Here is a 22531-nt window from a genome sequence, read left to right as displayed (position 1 = left end):
AGGACAGGTGCCTGCAGCCCTTCTTTTTGGGGAATGGGCATAGGAGTAGAATGAGGCTGGGTCTTCCGGTACTACATTGGTAGCAGAGTTTGCCACTTTTTATATATTAATCTGAAAGTTAGAGTGCTCCTTGAGGAGATGGAGAGACTTAGATTCAATTCCTTCATCAAGCCACCAGCTCTAATGTATGACAGCACTTCTAGCTCATGCTGAAGTCATGCCATTGTGTAGGAAATAATTCAAACTATACGTCAAAATGAGAGGGGAGAACAGATTTCTGGTTCCTATTCTCAACATTGTTAAATTTTAGAATAAGCAACAATCACCAAATAAAATACAGAAGTTGGTGAAAAAAGTCTTTCTTTTCATGGTTCCTCCTCCCAAAGCTTGCAGTCATACTTCACCTCTACTTTATGTCAGGTTTAAAAAAAAAAGGGGAGATAAAAGTACTAGATGAGATTTTTAGGGAGAGTTGCTGTCTTAAGAAACAAACTGATAGTAGTTGCTTTTGCTGATAGCCAATGAGATTAACAGGACAAAGAAAGCATTGGGACAAACTGCCTGCATTAATCTACGCCGTACAAGAACATTTTGTGCTGTCCTTCAGGTTGATGTGTGTGGTTATAAAACAGTCCTTTCCAGGCTTCTTTCAGATTCACATCATCCCCTAAACTAAAACTATCAACCTTGGGTTGCAGCTATAATACACGCTCATGGCTTAGCTGAATATAGGACCTGAATAGAGCTTGTGTAAATTAATTATTCAGGCTAATTAGCAGAAGACTGAAGCTCAACATGAGAGAAAACATATTCCAAACATGCTAAATTAATAACTTCTAACATTGCTAGGTGGGCAAATTAAGAAGCGCAGCAACAGTGAGGAGTGTGTTATAATTCTACCTTACAGAAGTAAAGATGAAGGATACAAGAAACAATTTGCAGGTAGTATGCAGGAAATATGGATTAAGAGATCTAATGCAGTCTGCAGTGTTCATTCCACAGACCTGAAGAGCTGTATCTGTACCTCAGACAAATAATTTTGATGAAGATTTCAACATACTAACATGAAATTCCAGACGTGTATACACAAAGGTTTTATTCTAGTTTCCTTCAGCAAACTGACCACACCTTCAGCTTCCCTGGTCTTGGATGGGTAGCTTTTAGTGCCTCCTAGGAGCAGTTTTAACTTCTTCCAGACTGAACAAGAAGTAAGGAAAACTTGACTGCCCAGCGTTTGCACAAAGCTTTTTAGAGAGAATTGTGACCTTACCTCGATGGAACAAAATTTCGACTTTTGTATTTATGGAGACCAGAAAAAAGCCTCAGAATTCCTTTCCTAAAACCGACAGTGTTCTTTCTTAGGGAGCGTAACTCCAGATTTGATTAGATCTATTAATGAGGTCAAATGATGCTTTTAGGCTGGTAGCTAATGTAAACTGAATCTATTTATCACTTTGGCAGTGGTTCCTGCAACAAAGTTAATGACCATTACAGCATTTCTAAGTTAGCCAATCAAGAATGGTGCTTTTTTGTGCAAAAAGGCAGAAGTTAGTAATCAATCATCATCATCCTCATCATAATAGTGCTGCTAGATGAGCTTCTGAAAAAGAAGAGCAACATGGCTATTAACCTTAACCGTACCTTGAAAATAGATTTCTTCCTACTAAGGCCACTACTGATCTGTGGGTTGCAGCCTTGATAGCTTCTTTCAGAATAAAGGAGGTCGAAATACCAGGCAAGGACACAACCCATATTTACATTCTTTGCTTCAGTCTTTTAAAATCAAACTAAATGCTTAAAAAGAGAAAGGTCAAAGCCTGCTGTTTTTTAAAATACCAAGTGAAAACATTTTGTCCAAGGCACTTGAGTTATATATAGTCAGTGAATAATCAAATTAAATTTCTTTTTATCTGTATTAGCAGTCTAAGTGTCTAATAACCTAGAGATTCCACAAAACTGTATCTTTACAATATCTTTTGATACACATATTCATAGTGACAGCCATATGCAGGTGGAACAGAAGAGGCAGCTGCAAAAGCTGTTGTGCACATTCATGCCAGTGGTGCTTTCTTGGGAAGTTTCGCTTGGCGGGGAAGGAGCGAGGGGAGTTGTTTTTCGTGGTGCTGATTGAGGCAGAGGTGAGGCGTGCCATGGGAATGGGTCTCCCTTTCCACCCCAGCACTGGGATGAGGCTTCGGATAGCTGGGCTGTTGGTAGCTACTCCCTCAACTTTTGCAAAGCTGGTATAAATATCCTGACCAGCACCTCTGCTTAATAGATAGAGGTCGTGAAAACATTTTAATTTGGATGCCTGGGGCAAGCCTGGGACCATTCAGTCCTTCAGTACACACCCCAGAACAGCTCGCTAGCTGCCCTGGCCTGCCAGGCGTGCATCACATACCAGTGCAGCAGGACCCACACCATTATGCCCCCAGTCTCACGAACCAGTGTCATCCATGTAACATTCTCAAAACACCTACAGCATGGACGGTTTACTCTCTGCCCTTTCCTGAGCTGAGCAGAGTGCCACATCGAGGACAAGGGCCTACCAGGAATGCTGTCCCGCACACCCCTGCACAACTGAATCAATAACCCACTTCGAAGTCCCTTGGAAAAATGCATCCATACAGCTACAACCAGCCTCGCTCAGTGCTGCCGAGGTGCGCAGAGCCAGCCGGGGGTGGAATAGCACAGTTGCACATCCTGCACCCTGCTCTGCTGCACTCCACGACGGACACACAGTATGAGCCTTTGCCTGTGTATGATGCACCCAGTCAGGCGTTGCTGGCCGTGGATCGGGACCAGAATTACCTAGCAACCCTAGCATCCCCTTGCATCCAGATTTGAGAGGGCACTGGACCAACAAAGTGTATCTTATTGACAATCTCTGTGAACATGTGTGTGGCACATGCTGGTTGTCATCTGCCAACAACTCCACTTAAGTGTTATAGGACCATTCTTGGTGTTACAGACACCCTAGAAACAAAAATGACTGTATGGCAATGTAGCGCAAGATTGGCAAGGAGGTTGGTTAAATGTAAATATGCTCAAGTGACTTGCAGCTGTCTGTAGAAAAAGCACGTACATCACACTAATTGTTTTACTGACCTTGTGTGCTTGATGAGTACAACCTCTGTGTTAGGTAACATAGCCCTGTGAGAAACTCTAGACAGCTTATCACTATGTCTGAGATTCCTGCTTTGTTGTGAGAGTGGGAGGCTGCGCCGGCCTGAAGCCTTGAAATACAGGCGAGCTCAGCAGGCCCAGTGATCTTCCAGCAGGGCTGAACTGCTGCAGTGTCTGTGTCCCCGCTTGTGTTACCTCTGCATGGGAGCTTAGGTGCTACTTCAGAGATCCCCCAGTAGAGAGGTAACTAAAATAAAACTTGCTCTTTGCAAATGCATTCGTGGCCTCTGGCTCTTCCCGCGACGTGCCTGTGCCTGTGCACACAGTGAGGAACCATGTGGGATGTTTCAGTTGTGGTGACTAGAGATAAGGAATGTTATCTCACACTGAGGGTTCAGCATAAAAGTGCTTGCCATACATGCATTTATGGAAAAAACAGACAAGACCCTGTAGCCTGAAGAATTATTGAATGTACCAAATTTTTATTTGGGGCATTCCTATTAAAAGCTGACACCTAGATCACCAGAATGAGCCATCATTAAAATCTGGTTTGTCTGGGGCTATCTGCTGTTGTCTCAATAATGCAGTCAGCTCAGGCACTCCTTTTGGAGGTTCTAGGCCAAAGAGAGTCTCTTGGTTTTCTGTGTCCTTTGCTTCAGGGTCCAATCTTGGCCAAAACCTTGGCCACTGGTGAGCTATGGAGGTGCCAGGCTGGCTGGCTGGGTTCCCTCCAGAAAGAGGGCATTCATATCCTGGGTAGACAGGATCCTAGGAGGTTCTTGTTGGGGTGGTAGAAGGTGTATTTAGCAAGGGATGTGCACCAGGGAGTGCTAGAATATTTGCTTGGACAGACTGGATCGGTAGTGCACAAGCTTGGTGCGTTCTCATAGGCTGATGGGTGGACAAGGACACAGCTCTTGGGAGCAGTCACTTAGACCAAGATGCACACATACCCACCACACAGGCTTGGAACCTTATGATGTAAAGCCTCTCAGGCAAGACTGTCTTTTTATTTCATCTGTGTGCAATGTCTAATCTGGTGAGGCACTTCTTCTGAGTCGGTGCCTGTAGGCACTACCCACTCACAAATGAGTGTCTATTAATAATAATAATATTTAATGAAAGAATCTTGTTCAAAGTTGTATCTGTACATTTAAAATAACAGATCAAGAAATGCAAATATTCCGTTGATTTCACTGGGTATAAACTGTTGCCCAGCAAAAGAAATATACTTTTACAGATACATTCCTGTCACAAAAAGAAATATGGCTTCTCGTATGAGCATTTACTGCCTACGTATTGCAATTGGCCTAACAGAGAGTAAAACACTAAAAACAAAACTTTATTTCTAGTCAGAAGAGGAGATTGGTTTTTTGTTTGCTCCTTGATTGTTTTTATAATTGATTTATCACTACTACAGCTATGCAATTAATTAAAAAAAAAATCTTTCTGGAAATTGAAGATACGTAAAAGTTCCCAAACCTATTAGAAATTAGCCTTTCTCACTGCTTACCATGTTTATGTATGTGAATGCTTACCTGTTGAAGTCCTTTTAAAAAAAGAAAAACAACAACAACAAAGGCTTTCATGTCTAAAATTATGAATCGATTTTAGAAGTTAGCTGTTCCCATGATTCTTAACTGCAGAATACCTCTATTTATTTAATAAGTGGATGACAGATATAATGCATATACGTATATATAAAACATTCTATGTAGATGAGTCTTTTTAACCCGTCTTTATCTTACCTATCAGAGAGGGAAAAACAGGTTAATCTCAGGTCTTTTCAAGGGCTAGATAAAAACAGATACATGAACCTGCTTAGTATCTGTTCAAAGTCAATAATATGGCTCTACCAGGCTGTGTAATGGACAGAGGCAAAAGATCAAGTCCTAAGGGAAATGGTGTCATACTTTTTACAAACAGAAAGAGGTGATTATTTACAAGTTAGAAATACTTTACATTTTGACATTTGGTCTTGTTTCACATGGAGAGACAGTAAATTTCACTGAGAATTTCACCAACTTTTTTAATAAGGTGGGAAATGAAAACCTAAACTGGCAACAAGGCTGAGAAACAGGAGGATTTTTTCAGTAAGTTAGTTCATCAGTTCAGCATGTATGAGGAATAGAGTTCTACTTTGCGATATCCCATACTTCAGTGTTTTGTCTGAGTGTATGGACTCTGCATACAATATTAGTATAATAAAATGGCAGGTGTCGAGGGAAAAATAAGATTGTTTTTAAAGCTTTAAATAAGAAGTGAAAAATTATTATCAAATTTGTACATCATGACAAATGAAACTTCTGTTTGTTCTATTTGTTCTTCTATTAATTCTATTTGTTTATGCTACAGCTCTATAGTGATAAACAAAATTAAGTTTTAAGGTCCCAAACACTCTTCAAACCTGGAACATTGCCAGAGCACAGCACATCATTACGCTCTCCGTGGGACAGTAATTACCCTGCTGACAGTAACTTCCACAGCAGGTCGGGAAGTGCAGTGTTTCAGTCGTTCTTTACAGCAGCATCACTGTTTTGTGGGGGACAGCCATGCAGAAAATCTGGAAGCAGTTCCCTGACTTGCTGCTTGGGAAGCGGCAGGGCGAAGGACGTGCCTGAAGGGCCGTGTGAGGCTCCCGGTGCTGCGGTAGCTCAGGTGCCAGTGAGATATGATGGAAAGATTCCAGCCTTGAGGGGCCTGGCACTGGGACCCTGACCACCTCTGCTGTGTGCTTGGCTCTGGTGTCACCGAGGGTGCTCAATGCTAGTGATTTAGTGTGCTGGAGAGGTTCCTTCTGGGTGTGAGTTTGTGTTGCCTCTATAGGACTGGGAGCCATGCAGCGTCCGTGCACCCCGGGGTGGTGCTTGAGGTGCTTCCTCTGGTGGGACCTGAGGTTGACACTGCACCCAGGCTGCTCTCTGGTGCGCTTGCTCACAACATGCCCATGGCATCCTCCAGCATGTAGCTCCCTACACTTGCAGGTGCATGCCCAGGACCTGCAGCTGACATGAACTTTGCTGCTGGCAAAGACATAGCAGGGATTTCTGGTCCTGGAAACTCGCTTACAGCAAATGAAACCCCTGTTGTTCCCTGTGCTCCGCACCAGCCAGTAATGTAAACCAATGCTCCCACTGTGTTCTATATGATGCTAACCCAGGTAATTTTATTCTGTATGTATTAATGTCTGCATCTCTGCAGTTTACATGTTATTACCTACCTCCTTTATAAAACACTTTGTGATCTACTGATGAAAAGCGCTATATATGAACCATTTTTATTTGAGACCTCCTAGATGAATATTAACTCTCAGTAAGGAATAAAACTGGTTATTACTTTCAGTGAGAACTTAGTGTATTACTCCAACAGTTGTTAATTCTCCTAATAGTAGCTCTTCTCCTTTAAACCATAAGACATATGTAATAGCATCCTGTGTATATGTTAACAGGCCATTGGCTTACAAACAAATTGTTTCTATAAGTTCACCTTGTCAGAAATCATGAATTAGCTCCATTTTTTAAAGGACTTCACCCCTGCATAATGTTTTATAACAAAATGCACTGCATTACCTTTTCCTTCCTTGAAAATGGAAATTTTCATCTAGTTTTGAAGCTTATAACACTCAACGTGTACTATGCATAACTAGTTCTCGTATGCAAGAAATGTGACTCTTGTTTTGAAGGTTGAAATGCAACCCTAGCCTTCATATATGCAGGACAAACCTTGAAAATGTGACATAAATAATATTCCCAAATGTTCAAAAACTGGGAAGGAAGATAAAATTAAACCAGTGTTCATTGTATATAATGAATGAAATCAACTAAGAAAATCCAGTATACATAGGCATAATTAATTTTTTCACATCAATTTCATTACTTTTGAGTCTTATTCTCTTGATTTCTGAGTCCCAGCATTGATACGACTTGAGTATTTTGTCCCTTTGAAAATTCCAGTTCCAAGCCAGAGGGAGTTGCATGACTTTTTTTTTTAACTGTTTGGTTTTTTTTTTTTCCTTCAGACTATCAATCGAATTTTGAAGTGCAACATATTGTATATGTCACAGAAAAAGTGAAATGTGTTTTAAGCACAAAATACAATTGTCCATATGATGGAAAGCAGTCATCTCAAGCTTCTACAGATTTGTTCATCAGAGTTGAATATTAGATCCTTGAGTTGTTTTGTCCTTTTTCAGGAAAGTATTTGGCCTCAGCTGATGTTGGTACATACAGTTTTCCGAAAGCCTTCAGCAAACCTGCTGGCTTCCAGGTCTGGTTGGAAACTTCAGCTTCCTTCACCTTCCCCAGCTGCTCGATGTGCCCAGTGCTTCCTCTGGCAATTATCTAGGCCTGAATTCATTCATTTTATTTTAAAAGCTTTATGGCAGCAGATACATGAACTGATAGGAAGCATCAGTCTAAAAATATTATGTACTTGATTAGAAAGCATCTTCCACCAAAGTCTTTCCTTTCCCTATTCTGTTTTCTGTAGTAAGTGACCTAGAGGTTTTGCTGGACAGGGGAGGCTGTTTTATTTGTCGTGCTGGCTGGCGTTGTGGTCCATCACAGGGGACACGCTGTGCAGCAGGGAGCTGGGCGGCTGCTCCTGCCTCTGGGCCGTTGTGTGCCAAGTGGGGGCATAACATTCTTTCATGGAGGGCAATGGAAGAAATGGCTGTGTTTGCTGGAGGAATTGGGAGGCAGGAGGGCTGGGAGCTGTGAGAGGAGAGCTGGCAGCCCCACAGAAGCACAGCACTGCTTGGAAGAGTAGCCAGGAACCAGAGACCACAGGAGGGACCTTTGCTTGGAGCTCTGTGGCCACCAAGGAGGCTGTGCTATGGTGGTGAGCTGAAAAAAGCCCAAGAGAGCGGCCCTGACTGGCGGTGACACGGCTGGCAGAGGGGAGATCTGTGTTAGCTCTCTTTGGCTCATATTCTGTTTCATTTTGGTTCAGGGTGGAATGGACAGGTTAACAGAGGAGCTGTTTTATTTTTGGCATTTATACAGTTGAAACCTGACATTCGAGCTTGAAGGCCTTTGTGATCTCTCTGAAGTACTGCCTTCAAGGAGACATCTCAGCAGCTTCTCTTCCTCACTTTGGCTGCCTCACTGTCCCTTCTCACCTAGAAACTCCCCTGCTTTGATTTCTGCTCCATATATCTCAAAGATGAGGGGCAGAGGAGCTGATGAGACTGAGCAGCGAGGAGCTGGTGGAGAGAGGGAGCAAAACGTGTGGAAAGAAGGAGAGAGAGCGAGCAAGAGAAAGAAATAGTTCTGCTGTGCAGAAAGAAGATATGCTGTTTGGGTAGATGTGTTTTACCATGACAGAGAACCTGTCACGTGCCCTGAAAGGTGAATTAACACCAGCAATAATAAACATAACTGACCTGCAAATTCCAATAGTAGGTGTGGGTTTGCCTTCAGGTGAATATTTTAGTCATTTTATGCATTTTGACTTTCAGTTCTGGGAGCATAAAATGGGTACATCAGATTCTCAAGCAGCCCAAGCACCTCGACTAAATTTGTAGCCATATCTAGCATTACTGCTAAAATCAATGTCAGTTTATTTGCAAAGACTGGAATGTTCAGTCATACAAAGTTTGCATAATTTTGCATGATAATGTCTAACAAAGAAGCTATAGGCAGGAGTATATTCAATGAGTGAAGCCTATCTGATCAGTGCGCTTTCACAGACTTTTGCATGTGAGGAACTTTCACTGTCAAAACACACATATCTTAGCTCAGTCAAAGCTTCAGTAACTTCCATAAACTATTCATTGAGGTAGTCTTACGGAACTGCACACATGCTCAAAAAATAAAGAAGGGAGGAAATGTTAGTGTGAGAGCATTCGTTAATATATTTATTAATGGTTCCTTCTTGTGACAGGTCAAATGTAATGTCATTAACTTGAATCGCATAGAAAATCTGTGGTAAATGTAAGAAAGTGAAAATAATATTTTAGAAACATACTATTGCAGCAAGAGATCATATGTAAGAGTGTTTGGGGTGGAAATACAGCTGTATAAGCCTGAAGGCTAGTATTTAAATCATCAGTATTTGTATGTATGTATTTGCAGGTTTTATCTTCTTCTTTTAAAAGCTATTTTACCATGTACTAGCATTTCCTTTTCTTTGCATTGATCACCTTTCTATTCCTTCTGCTATGAACACTGGTATCTGTTACCTGGCTCCTTGCTTTCAGTACGTTTTCTTTAAGTTACTTCTAATGAAAGTCACATTGATACCCGGAATGTGGCCCCTGGTGAATTTCTATAAAGGAAGTCTGAATATGGCTATATATGGGGTTTGCTTCCTGCCTAGAAGCTGTAAGTGCAAAAAGCTAAGATAAAACTGTGGCTTAGTAAATGAAGACTGCCAGTCATCCTATGTTTAGGCTACCAGAGCTTTAGATTAATGCAATGCACTTCGCATACAAGTATTCGGCAGTTGCAGCTTCCTGTTAAGTATCATGCCCCCTCTGAAATGTAGGTTATTAATATTTATCAATTCCGACATGCCATGGGCCTCCTTCGCAGAATAATATGGAAGTTGCCATCATCTGATAGTCCTTTGCTGTCACAGTTTAAATGGGGCTGCTTAATTGCTTAATTGGGAGTTGTCAGTAGACAACATTTTTGATATGGAAGTCTTCACTTTTTAATTCAGCTCCTCTCTTCAGTTCTTCCTTGACCTTCCTTCTCTTTGCCTTCTAAGTTAATAAAGTTTCCTCTGACATTGCATACAGAAGGGGAAGAAAATTATTAGGATGAAGGATTTTATTCTCTTTTACAGACTTCGATGCTGTTACATGTTTTGTGACATCCCTCTTACTGTCTTTCCTCTGGAGTCAAACATCCTCTGGGGCACTTGATAATTTTAGTTCATCTAATGGGAATGTCAGTTTTAGACTCAGGGCCTGTAACTCTCCAAGCATTTTGTGTAAGACCAAGTAAGGACATCTTTATATAAAGAGCATAATTTGTAGCTCTTAAATTGAATAACTCAGTAATACATCCTTTCCTTTCAATCTAGCATATTCAGTGGAACAAGATTTAATGACAGGTTGGGACACAAGCTGTATTTAGTGCAGCACTGTAGAAGCAAATCAGTGGAGTGAAGCAGTCGGTCCTGAGGGCCCAGCCCCACACTGCAAACTTTGTGGAGGTAATGCTTTAGTTTAGGTTTGCTCCTGTGGGCCAAGTCAAGTGCCTTTTCCAGTTGGAGCTCCATTAGGTGAACCCTGGGAGCGTATATTCCCATTTGGTCCATTGTGCCCTTCCAGACCACTGCGTAACATGAGTCCAAGCATGGTATGTGGGTATGGTCTGGAGATATGCCTCATAAATACACTCTAAAATCATAATGTAAGTGCATCACAGCTGCTGTATTTGTGACGTGCTACAAGTGCATCAAATGGCCCACAATATGCACAGAACCCTGGCTGGTGTTCGTGGAAGGAAGCAACAGAGAGGGATGAGAGAGCTCACGACTCCTTTAGCTGCATCCATGTCTGACTGATGTTCAGCATGAGTGAAGGATGCAAAATCAGTACCCAAAATGCCTGAATTATCAATACAATCTCCAGCTTATTCTTTTCAGTGCACTGCTATTGCTCAGGAGTAAGCCATGCATTTCATTTTCTCTACACTCTCCTTTTACAGACAGGCTTCATTCCTGCATTTCTGAGTAAAGTTGTGGAGCATACCCTGTTTGAATTGGATCAATGAGACTAATTCAAGACCTTATTTACTAACCGCGCTAGTCAGCAGATCTCCTCCTATAGATTTGTCTTTAAGAGCCTTGTAGAATCACCAAATCACATATCAATCCATGACAGCTTCTTCAAAATGAGTATTCTGTATTTGCCCACAGGAGCAGAACAAAGAAAATAGCACTGAAATACCAGAAAGTTTACACACATATTAATTATCCTTAAGCCAATAGCTTTTCCTTGATCGCATGGGTAAGTATTGCTTGTTTCAAAGCACCCCCTTGTGCAGACACTGGGTAAGACAAGTTGTACAAGAAACTTCTGGCTCCCTGACACCTCGGTCACTTGATCAGGATCTGTGTTTTTCATGTCACCCACTCTGCTTTGTCTGCCACAGAGGTCTTTTGTTCAATGGATTGTGTCCAAAGACCTTGTGAGGTTTCAAACTGTGCTACTGAACCTGATCAAATTGGTTTAATATAGATAGTAGTAGTCTTCAAACTGTAGATTCCCTTTGTTGTCCATTTTAAAACAAAAAAAAAAGAAATTATTTGAAAATCTTGCATAAGTGTGGGTAAAGTCCAAATGGAATTAATCGATATGAGTCTCCAAAGTGAGCCACTGTGCAAAAAAACCCAAGTTCATATACCGCCGGTAAGGTTTTTTCTAGGTATTATTTACAGTTAGCAAAGGCTGAAAAATTTAAGGCCGTAGACCTGAATCTTCCAAAGTGACTCGTGACTTCAGTCGTTTCATTCTGGTCTGTCCATCTTGAGATGAATTTATAGAGAACTAATTTTTAAAAACTTGTCTTTTTAAGCTCTTCTGGCAGTATCATGAATTGGGGAGTGCAGATATGAAAAGCCTCAAAGTCTTTAGTAATTTTGGAAAATCTCCTGTGTATTATATAAAATTGTTAACATTTAAAGTTATTTAGATAATGCCTTTGAAAGGAAACAAACATTGCTTCAAAGCCAACGATAACTGTATGTTTCACTTGTCTTAACTCTAACATGTACATCCACTGACTGGGCAATCTCTGTCAGTGGCAATGTTCCAATGAGCCATCTCCTTGACAGGCATAGTACACTTTTACTGGGAAAAAAAAAAATCCATTCCTTTCTGCTTTTTCAGATTTAAATGTTGAAGCTGTTTTGGAAATGTCCAGAGTTTGGGTTATCCCATTTTTTTTCCTTTATTGCTTATGCTTCTTTTAATAAAAAAAGGAATTGTATTTTCTTTGAAGAGATAAATAAGGAATTCTACATAATTCTTGGTGCCCTAGATATTAATTTGATGATCATTTAATTGCATCACAAGAGCTATTGGGCAAAATGAAATTACAAACAGATGAGAGCTGACAATGCATTATAAAAGAGGAGCTGAGGTATCTGCAAGTATTTCACGTGCTCCCCAAGGCACCCTACATTGTTCATGCTCCAGAGAACCGAGGCAGCAGTGCCAGAATACCACTTTACACAGCAGTTGCAGCACAAAGGCACTTGACTTCACTTCCTACACAAGCTTTTTCATCTGTAGAATGCATATGTATACATCCTATGAATGCCCACATTCTCTGTCTCCTCAGTTCCTCAAGCGTACCCATGTTTGATGTGTCCCTCCTCTCTTTCCTCCCATGGTGCCATCCTGCTGGCAGAACCCCATCCCATGTTCTTGCTGCTCCCCATACTTGCCGGCATCGTGCTTCAAGCACTGCTGACAGGGCAGCTAAAGAAATAGCTGATAAATTTGGGCACAGCATTCATTTCATATTGACTTAACTCCTGTAGATTAGCTCAGCTATAGTGTTATGTGAATACCATTTCAGATGCTAAGTGTCTGACAGACTAAGTACACATGCGAAGTTTAGAGTTTGAGAAGAGCACACATTGCCTCTGAAAGGCAATGGTTTTACACTGGTGAGCGTAGGATAAAAAAAAAAAAATGTAGGAGAGTCAGTTGTGCTTCAGAGTGTTACCGCACCAGATTTGAAGACAAAACTAAATCATTAATGCATGAAATACAGATTTTAAGTTGTGATAAGTGCAGATCTAATGCAACTTTAACTGCAGAATTGCTGCTGCTGACTCCATAAAATACATCTCATAAACAGCTGTTAATCTCTTCACTGTTTATCTTTTAACATTCCTTTGTTTAGTAATCAGTTCTCATTTGTTCTACATATGGTACATCTTCCCTTTTACAGCAGCTGCATTTAGTGAACATTTGGAGGCATGAAAGTATTAGAGAAATTATTGTTTGATTATTCTCCTGCATTATTTTTGTATCTGTCACCACGGACATCAGAATAAAAATTAGAAAAATGGTCATTAGAGTAAGGAAGGTGTAGGTGCTCTGTCCTCTCCCTGAACTGGCAATTTGTAGTGAAAGTTCCTGTGACCACGCTTCGCACTCTGCTTAGCTCCTTTAAGCAATTCATTTTCTCTATTTATACTGTCCATTCCCTTTTGTGATTCACTGACGTCAACATGTCAAATTTGATTCACTCTTTGGTTTTGCTCTGTATCGTATTAGAGACCTTTAGGTAATGCACTGAGAGAGTATCTTGTGGACCTGATAGACTGAGCATGTTTCAAGATTTTTAGAAAATGACAGTTTAAAGGATTTAAAATTTTGTCAGGTGTTCTGGGTAAGTGTGGGAATCGGTGGTCATTAAAGCTGATTTGTATGAAGATAATTCGCTTCTGGAGTACTTGTGTTTAAGTGTCATCTTAATTCCTTTTTTCCCCAAAAAAATCTCATCTTTAACAAGACTATTTTATCATATCAAGTGTTCTGTGTTATTTATTCATGCTTCAGCCATGTCCAGCACCCTGGACTGAATGAATAAATGGAAGATACTCTTTTCCTTATAGGAAAGCATAGATGAGAATATAGCTATGTACTGAAACTTTGCTAACGTTACGGCATGATGACAAATAGGACAAATGCCCTTGGATTAGACAGTCCTTTGTCCTTGGTCAGTCTTTACTGGTGACCTTGACCTGCCTCTGTTGTGAGGAGTCTGCGAGTCTGTCAAGTACAGCAGTGGGCAGAGGAGAAGGGCTGTTCGTTAGAACTGACTGCTTGGATCGGATGCCGTTCCGGAAAAGGGAAATTCCCTGCCAGTTCCACCCGATTCAGCCACAATGCCAGGTGGGTTGGGGAGATGAATAAAGAAAGAAGCAAGTAATTGCCTAAATGTGCTGAGCATTTTACAGATTTGCATGGTGTAAATATTTTGGACATATTGTTTTCAGACAGTTGATTAATCAAAATAGCTGTGAGTTTGATGTATGTCACTAGGCATGTAAATAGATAGATGTGTTAAATTGGCATTGTGTGTGCAAATGCTCAGTTGGGAAAATATACAAACGATGACAGGATATTTTAGAAAGGATTTCAGGTATCTCTGCAAGGCATTTTCATTGAAAAAGGCTTAGCTGTGAGAGAAATGTGCTTGTTTCTAAATTTAACCCTACTAACAGTTTTCCACCTTCTTTTTGTGTGTGTTTCTTTTTCTCTTCCAGTGCCACCTTGGGCCTTAATAGCCATAGCCATAGTTGCAGTCCTATTAATCCTTACCTGCTGCTTTTGTCTCTGTAAGAAATGCTTGTTCAAAAAGAAGAACAAGAAGAAGGGAAAGGAGAAGGGAGGGAAGAATGCTATTAACATGAAAGATGTTAAAGATTTAGGGAAAACCATGAAAGACCAGGTAAAGTATCTCTCCTTTTCTTGAACTCTTGAGTTGCATTTGAAGGTTACTGTTTGATGTTTCTACATAAAGTTCTGCTTGTTGCCTCAGTGGCTCTGTGAAGAGAAGATGGCAGCATCTTCTCAGTGGTATCACAAAAGATGAATCTGGGTGTGGTGTCACTGATAAAGCAGTCAGCCAATTTCCCTGCTCTGCTATAAAAAATGAGCAGGCGTATGACGACTCATCTGGAAGGGGCAAGTTTATAGAGAGTATCTTGGTTGTCCCAAAAATGAAGCAAACGCGTGCGGTTTTCACTGTCCTCTTTCAAAACTTTGATCAGGAGCTAGTGCAGTGTTCATATATCTTTCTAGCAGTATTTCTGAGCTTACATGGTAAACAAAAGTAGCTCTGAGCTCTAAATCTCGTTTTACACAGAAGAAGTTCAGCAGAGAAAGAAACAGCAGGATAGAAATAAAAAAGAGAATCATAGAAACAAGGGAAAACAACCAAAAAAGAAGAGCACAGGGGCATTCAACACTACGTTGGGAAAATTCATTTTGTATTAGAGAGGAAGAGATTAAAGATAACAGGCCATACTTCTAGCTGTAAGTCAAATGAGTAACTTGGACGAAAAGCTTAGCATAATGCCCTTTGAGCAGCATCATTTTCATAAGGGCAGAAAAACTTGTCCTTTGGATCTGCTTCATGCAAGAGAAGCAAAAGGTTGCAGGACCTAATCCTTGGGGCCATAGACTTGACTAATATGTTCCTGAAAGAAAATTAAGCTGGTTTTTTTTTTTTAACAGGGTTTTAGTATTGTCTTTCCTGAAGCAAACTGTTGAGAATAAGCAGAACAATGAGGAAATAAATGTGAGGTATCCATGTGTCCTCATTCCGTTGCCATATTTCCTAGGCTAAGAATAAAAAGGGCTATATTTTTTAAAACAAAAAGTGCTGAAAATCTTGACTCATTAGACAGTAATTAACATTTCTAGTCTATCCATTATGCCAATAAAAGAAGCCTTGGCAAAATTCATTACTTTCAAGCTGTATGTATCAACATTTTATAGCGACCACGGTACACACTGTCATCATTTGAGTGATGGAAGAGTGAGGCTTGATCTGACCCAATCTGTTTTGGTTCTCAGCCCATAAGTACGCATTGCATACTTACAGCTAATGAAGTTCACACCAGTTGCCCATCCTAGGTGTACTCAAGTGTCTACTTGCTAGTAGGCAGTACAAAGCAGATTTCTCTATAGCCATCGCAGATTGCCTTACCTCAACTAACAGAGTCTTGCACAGGCACAAATTGTCAACGTGTGGAGACCCTTGCATTCACGTTGCAAGGAAAGCACTTCAGATAGTGCCCTGGTGCGCAGCTTCAACCTTGGTTCTTCATGTGCCACGCTGGTGTACTGGAGGGCACGACACCAACACAAGACAAATTCACACCTGAAAACAACCTCAGCAGTACACAAAATCACTAATGTAGATGTGACTATTCCAAAGTTAGGAAAATTAGTGAGGCTGAACTCAAAAAAACAACAGAGCAGAAATTTTGAGTTCTCCCTCGAAAAAGAATTTATGCTGATTTTGTTTTCTCCATATGATGAATGTGAAGCAAACCCCTTTTCTTTAAGCACTTTGATTTGGCATTCTTAGATTCCCTTTATTTGATCTATAGACTTTGTTCTGGGCTATTAATATTAAATAATTGTGATATATTTCCCCCTCAGCAATGCATGGAAAATCAGATCATCAATTTTTGGTTTACCCAAGGCTACTGTTAGCCAACTTCCTCCAATTGAACTTATAATAGTTTTGAAGAACTGTTTGATTATGCTTGTGGAAAAATTCCTTGAGATGGTTGTTATGTTCTACCAATGATAACAAACCTAATACTTTGTTGTAGGACAAAAAGTGTGCAATTTGTTGAATGATATTTATGTGGAATTTGTTCCATATCGTATAAGGCCATTGTTGTATTTACAATTTATTACTAAGTGTTTTTAATTATATTCATTAGGACCTGGATAAATGACCATGGATTCTTGGAAAATAAATATATTAAATACAAAATTGCATTATGTAATTAATATTGAGTTTTATTTCTATTTTTGTCAAAAGAAAATTTGATAAAGAGCTGAATCATGCGGCTCTTGTCTATAAAGAGAACTCAAACTTTGAAATTTGCACAGATAGATCTTTTAAGATGATTCCATTCAAAATATTCTGTATAGCTATTTAAACATACTTTTGCCCAAGTATTTTGGGTTAAAATCAATATATCTTGTTTTGCACAGTTAAATCTAAGGAGGGTAGATTCTTAGTTGAGAAATGTAAATGTTAGACCTTTAGTAAGTGGATGAATCACCAACTCTCCAGTCAAGCTTCCTCTTCACTGGGATTTCAAAAAGAGGCTGCTTAAATTAGCCCCTTAAATTCATACCTATCAGTCTGATAATATACAGTGTATAAATTCTAGGCATTCCTAAATTCCTAATTTATGAAATCTTAGCTGGTTTTCACTTTTTTAAGTGTGACTGATTGTTTATTCTGACAGTTTATTCTTGAATTATCAGTGAAAGTTTTAATATACCAAGCTGAACTCAACACAATGCTAAGTGTAGAGTATTTCAGTTACGAGAGTTGAATCACTTTAGGGGCTGTGGCATAAAATACAGAGGGAGAAAAATGCCTTTTAGCTCTTCAAAAGAAGCATATTTTAATGTTAAAAAAAAAAAAAGGTAAAAGGTAATTGAAGATCAAGATGTAAATCTAATGCCATTATAAAGGGCAACATACAATACCAAAGATCTGAAATGTTGTCAAAAAATCCCAAAGAGCTTAGTTCAGTCATTGTTAGGCCTGAACCTGCAAGTGCTAATTACCTGCTGCCTTAGTTGAAAGTGCATAATAGCAGTTGATAGGCACTTGGCATCTTGCAAGATCCTAGTTCCCTAGGCACACAAAACTTGAAAGGGAGTAGCATTTGGTAAATTGAAAGTATCAGCTTCTGGAAATATAATTTCCACCTTAGTCTGGTTTTGTTTGTCAAAGAGAAGTTCTACATGTACTCACGCTGACCTGCACATCTGTGCCAAATCACTACAGAGACATGTAGCTTGATACAGTTAAAAGATCCTTTTGACATAGAGACTCGGTCAGATCCGTAGTCACACATGATAGTTAGATATTACAGAAAGTGGAATGGAATTTTGGTCTCTGTTAGCAGATTTGTGCTTCAAAATGTCCACTTTCCTGAACACAACTTCTAGTATGGTATTTCAAATGAGAAACTGTTTATGAAATAATAGCGATGATGAACAAATTTAGTTGAGGTAAAGTGGGAGAAGAGTTGAAAATAAGCTCAGGTTTTTGGTCTTGAAACCCATTTCCATTGCAGGCAATGCTTACTTTTTCAATTAGAATATACAACTCCACCAAGGGCCACTGTGAGGATTAGATTCCTTCTAGGCGAGGCAAACCATTAATGAGCATACTACTGTAAAAAGGTCATTTCTCCATGGTTTTTACTAACGTTTGTGTGTGGATGTTTTAATTTTTATTTCTTCCTTCTATGTCCTCCTTGTCTGTGTTGTGTCTCATGACTGTTCTGGATTGTCACTTGCGGTAGGTTTATTTTGCTATTTGGACGCGCCTAGTCTAAAGCTCTGATACATATGGTTTTCTGACAGCTCTGGCTCCTCAGCTGAGATTTATATGTAGTAGCTTTGATACACACATCAAGAGGCTGAACTAAATTGATTGGGTATTTTTTTGATTGGGTATATATTTAGGGGGGAGGCTGGAGGAGGGCAAAAGAAAAGCGGTTGTCATTCTTTCTGTAGTTAAAATATTAAGTCAAACTGTACTAGAAAGCTCAAGTTTAAAATTGATAGGCACATAAAAATAACTTGCTAATTTTATTTCCTTTTTGTATAAATGTCACCATATCAAAAGCAGATGAAAGCAGTATGTATTTTTAATGTCTTAGTTCCTAAGTGGTGCTAAACTTATTGGTACCTCATGAAACTTGCTGTGGGCTCTCATATCATCTCACTGCAGTGCCTACACTTAAAGTTCTTAATGCTCTATACCAAACTCTTTTAAGTGGTCTTACTCCAGGTTTCCGTTGGTGCAACTGAATGACAACTAGCACCAGTGGTTTTATATGATCTTTGCATTACAGTTTTCATCTTGATAACTTCCCAGTCTCTTCCATGCCCTTGGTGGCTCTCACTACTTTTTGGTTTAGGGGGAAAAAAAAAAAGCTCCCAAACACCCAGGTCCAGAGACACTATAATACCTGCTGATTTACTGGGTCTGAATTTAATGCATTAGTACAACAAAATTCTTGCTTAAGCTCAGCCTGTGGGCTGAGGAAAGGAATAGATGTAATCATTCCAGTCATGAGCAGCAGCACTGAAAAATTACTAGAATTTAGCCCTGTTGTTTGGAGAATTACTATCGTGGTGGTCTAAATATTTTATTAGGTCACAAAGCATTTGTGCAGAAAGAGATTTAATAGCTCCGTCTTTTCGCATTGCATCAGGCTGAAACACTGTCACTAGTGAAAGATTTTTGGCTTACAGTGAATGTGTCTCTTAAGTGAAACAGGAGATTTGGGATCAGGTGTATGTACTACACCCTAGAGTATGAGGAAAATATTCTTGGCTCTGCAACTGACTTACTGTGGCCTTCAGTCAGCCACCTGACTTCTCTGTGTGTTTGTTTTTCCTTTACATAGGCCTTCCTTTTACATCAGGGTTATGTAGTAACTTAATCAGAATATTCTGATTAATGTTCATGTATTAATAGTAGTAAAATATCGGGGCATTATAAAGTAATATGATATTGAGACTTCAATTGCACCTAACTGAACTTCAACATTATATGGCTTTCTTAGACTATTTCACTTTATGATTTTGACTGTTGAATAGTAAACAACCTTGCCCTCATGCAGACAAAATACTGAAGGAACAAGCTTTTTAATGTCAGGTGCCCCCAAATATTTCAAAGCAGTGTGTGTTGACCTGGAACCATGAAGTCAATAGCCAAAATGAAGTCAGTAAAATCTACACTGACATCTAGAGAGCCTGCATTTCTCTCAAAGGATCCCAAGCCTTTAGTGCCAAAAATAATCCAAGAGGATCCTTTCGAGAGACCGGAGCTCTCTTGCTGGCAGTGGTCTTCTGCAATTTTTGCTCATGTGATTGTTTTCCCAGTTGAATATCCAGAGAATAGTGAATGTATTTATTCCACAATGCCACCTGTCTTGGTCTCAACATGCCAATTCCCTTTTGTTGCCAACTTCAGCCCACACTGATATTAATGGTCACCATACCTTATCCACAATGCAATAAGACATCCTAGTTCACACTCAAAAAGGCAGTATGTGCTGCAAAGCTATTACAATGCAGAAAATTAGTCAGAAACAATGAGGACAAGCCTTTTCTAGAAAACAAGCCCACTAGCTATACTGCGGCAGTCAAAATGGATTGACTATGTCTCATTTGTACATTAATTCAACCCGAGGCTTGACCAGGTGTCCTACTTTTTCACTTGCCTCAGAAAGCAACATGCGGTGTGCATAAAACTTCCTGAAAAATGCAAAAAACCCCATGTTTATGAAGCGATGATGTTATAGACTAGTGTTTGTGTTCCGTAAAGTTTTCTGCAAAACTCTTTTGTAACTTAGGTTTATATTAGACTTCAGAACCCTGAAAATATGGAAGCAACAGCTGTGAGCCACAAGGCTGGGATTATTTCCATTCTGTCTCTTCCTCTCAGTCACTCCTAAGAAGACATAAGAGCTAGCTTTGCATGTCTTCTGAGTTTCTTTTTCCTCCTTTTTAAATAGTATTTTTCCTGTAAAATAATTAATTTCCTTTTTTGGTAAGCTATTGTACTCTTAGTATGATATGAATATATAGATCCTACTCATTTTCTTACATGTCTCATTTTCTATATTGAAGGTCATGCCACTGGAAGCTTCCATAGTCAAGGATGTTTCTTTCTTGCATTCTCTTGATTAACAGACCAAATTTTGAATTCTTTATTCAAGATCAGAGTCTGCAGGTTCCTAATGAATAGTGTCTAGGAAGTATGCAATTATTCCCTAAATTAAGTGATCTGAATCACACTCTTGAGACGTTTACCTGTATCCACTGATTATACGGAGAGCTATACTCGTATACTAAGTGCCTGATGTTAGTGGGTATGAATAACATACAACAGGAACAGTAGTTCATATCAATGATATATACATTTCATATCCTGTTGGGAATATTTAGTTGTTTACTTTTTAAGCAAAGGCATTTATTCTTTACTGAATTAGAAATAATAAATATAAATAGCAAAATAAGCTTCAAGCATGAGAATATCAGATACCTGATGAAGCCCTATTTAGAGGATGGTCAGAGGGTGATCTTATCTCTTTTTAAGCATCAGAGCCAAAAGAACAGTTCTTTGCCAACTTTTTCCCCGTATATCCATACGGCACCCAATAAATCATATCTGCCTGTATCCAGGTTAATTTTCATTGTTAAACAGATGTAGTCCTAATTACATAGTATGACAAATTTCTCAAAAAGAAATAAATGTAGTACTCGGAGTGGTCCTCCCATGTTGAGGAGCCAGCTCTGTCCCAAAGCACACTTCCATCTGGCCCGCTGCCATTCATTTGTGGGGGAAGGAACAATTGATTGAGCAGCACATGCTGGCCCAGCGGCCTCAAGCTGCCTCCTACTCACAGCCTGCTGCTTAGCGCAGCCAGGCACAGCCATATGGGAAGTGGGGGCAGAGAACGCTGGCACACTTGCAAGAGCTTTTTCTTCTTTTCGTTCATGTGCGTGTGCCCTGCGTTCAAAGCAGAGCCCTGACCCACAGGGTGAACTTCCAGAATAGGCCCCCGGACTGAGATTGGCTGCATCTTTTTTTCAGCAAATAGACACTGGCTACAAGAAAACCAGGTTGATTTGGGGGCTTGACAGCTCCAACTTGAATGTATGTAGTCATATTTTACATTGAACACCTCCAGCATTGTATTCTTCTGTTGCACCTGAATAAGTTGGTCTTTTAGTAGAATCATAGAATGTCCTGAGTTAGGAGGTACCCACAAGGATCATCGAGTCTAACTCCTCTCCCTGCATAGGACAACCCCAAAATTCACACCATATGTCTGAGGATGTTTTCCAATTCCTTCTTGAACACTGTCAGGCTTGGGGCCGTGACTGCCTCCCTGGGGAGCCTGTTCCAGTGCTCCACCACCCTCTGGGTGAAGAACCTTTTACGACTGTCCAACCTAAATCTCCCCTGGCACGTCTTCCTGCCATTCTCTTGGGTCCTATTGGTGGTTGCCGGAGAGAAGAAATCAGCACCTGCCCTCCCTTCTCCCCTTGTGAGGAAGCTGTAACCACCATGAGGTCTCCCCTCAGTCTCCTTAAGCTGAACATAATATCCTCATGTCATAGAGCTTCTTAGGAAAGAAAGCCTTTTGAATAATCCAACAGACCAGTTAAAACCTGGATAACAAGCAAGGCAGTAATGTCAAGGCCTTGCATGCTGGACACAGCAGGGTCTTGCTCATTGTGTACATCACTGTGGCCCACTGCTGGTGTCTGAGACCAGTGCTCTTACAGCAGTAATGGCAAAGTAGATTTCACAATGACCAAAGCCTGGCTCAGCCACTGGAAACCCATGCGCAACATGCTCTTTAAATTAATTCAAGGAGAGAAAGCAGATGCTGAAAGAATGAGGTGTTGCCTATCCTGCTGAGGGACTCTGATAGAGTATGTGCTACAATTACAAGCTTTTCTGCTTTGTGATAAGGAATTGGTCAGGAATTTTTAAAAGGTTTTCTTTTCACCTGGGATAAAAGTTGGCTAGGTAAGAATTAGGGTGTTCTTGAACATAAAAACATTGATAAGACGTACACGAGCATTAGTGGAAAAGCAGCCATTCCTAGGTGTGGAGGAAAAATTGCCCTTCTGATA

At 40.1% G+C, this 22531-nt stretch overlaps 1 protein-coding gene across 2 annotated transcripts in view; it reads left to right on the top strand.

The window, feature by feature from the left end:
• The window catches only part of SYT1 (synaptotagmin 1), a 130190-nt gene that overhangs the window by 23033 nt on the left and 84626 nt on the right, over nucleotides 1-22531 (top strand). For both annotated transcript variants that reach the window (XM_065646756.1, XM_065646746.1), the window contains exon 2: nucleotides 14365-14549. In XM_065646756.1, coding sequence (XP_065502828.1) covers nucleotides 14365-14549 — 185 coding nt within the window. The remainder of the gene's footprint in view (nucleotides 1-14364; nucleotides 14550-22531) is intronic.

This window comes from Caloenas nicobarica, chromosome 1 (genome assembly GCF_036013445.1).
Source record: "Caloenas nicobarica isolate bCalNic1 chromosome 1, bCalNic1.hap1, whole genome shotgun sequence".
NCBI lineage: Eukaryota > Metazoa > Chordata > Aves > Columbiformes > Columbidae > Caloenas > Caloenas nicobarica.
This window is presented reverse-complemented; position numbering and strand designations above follow the sequence as displayed.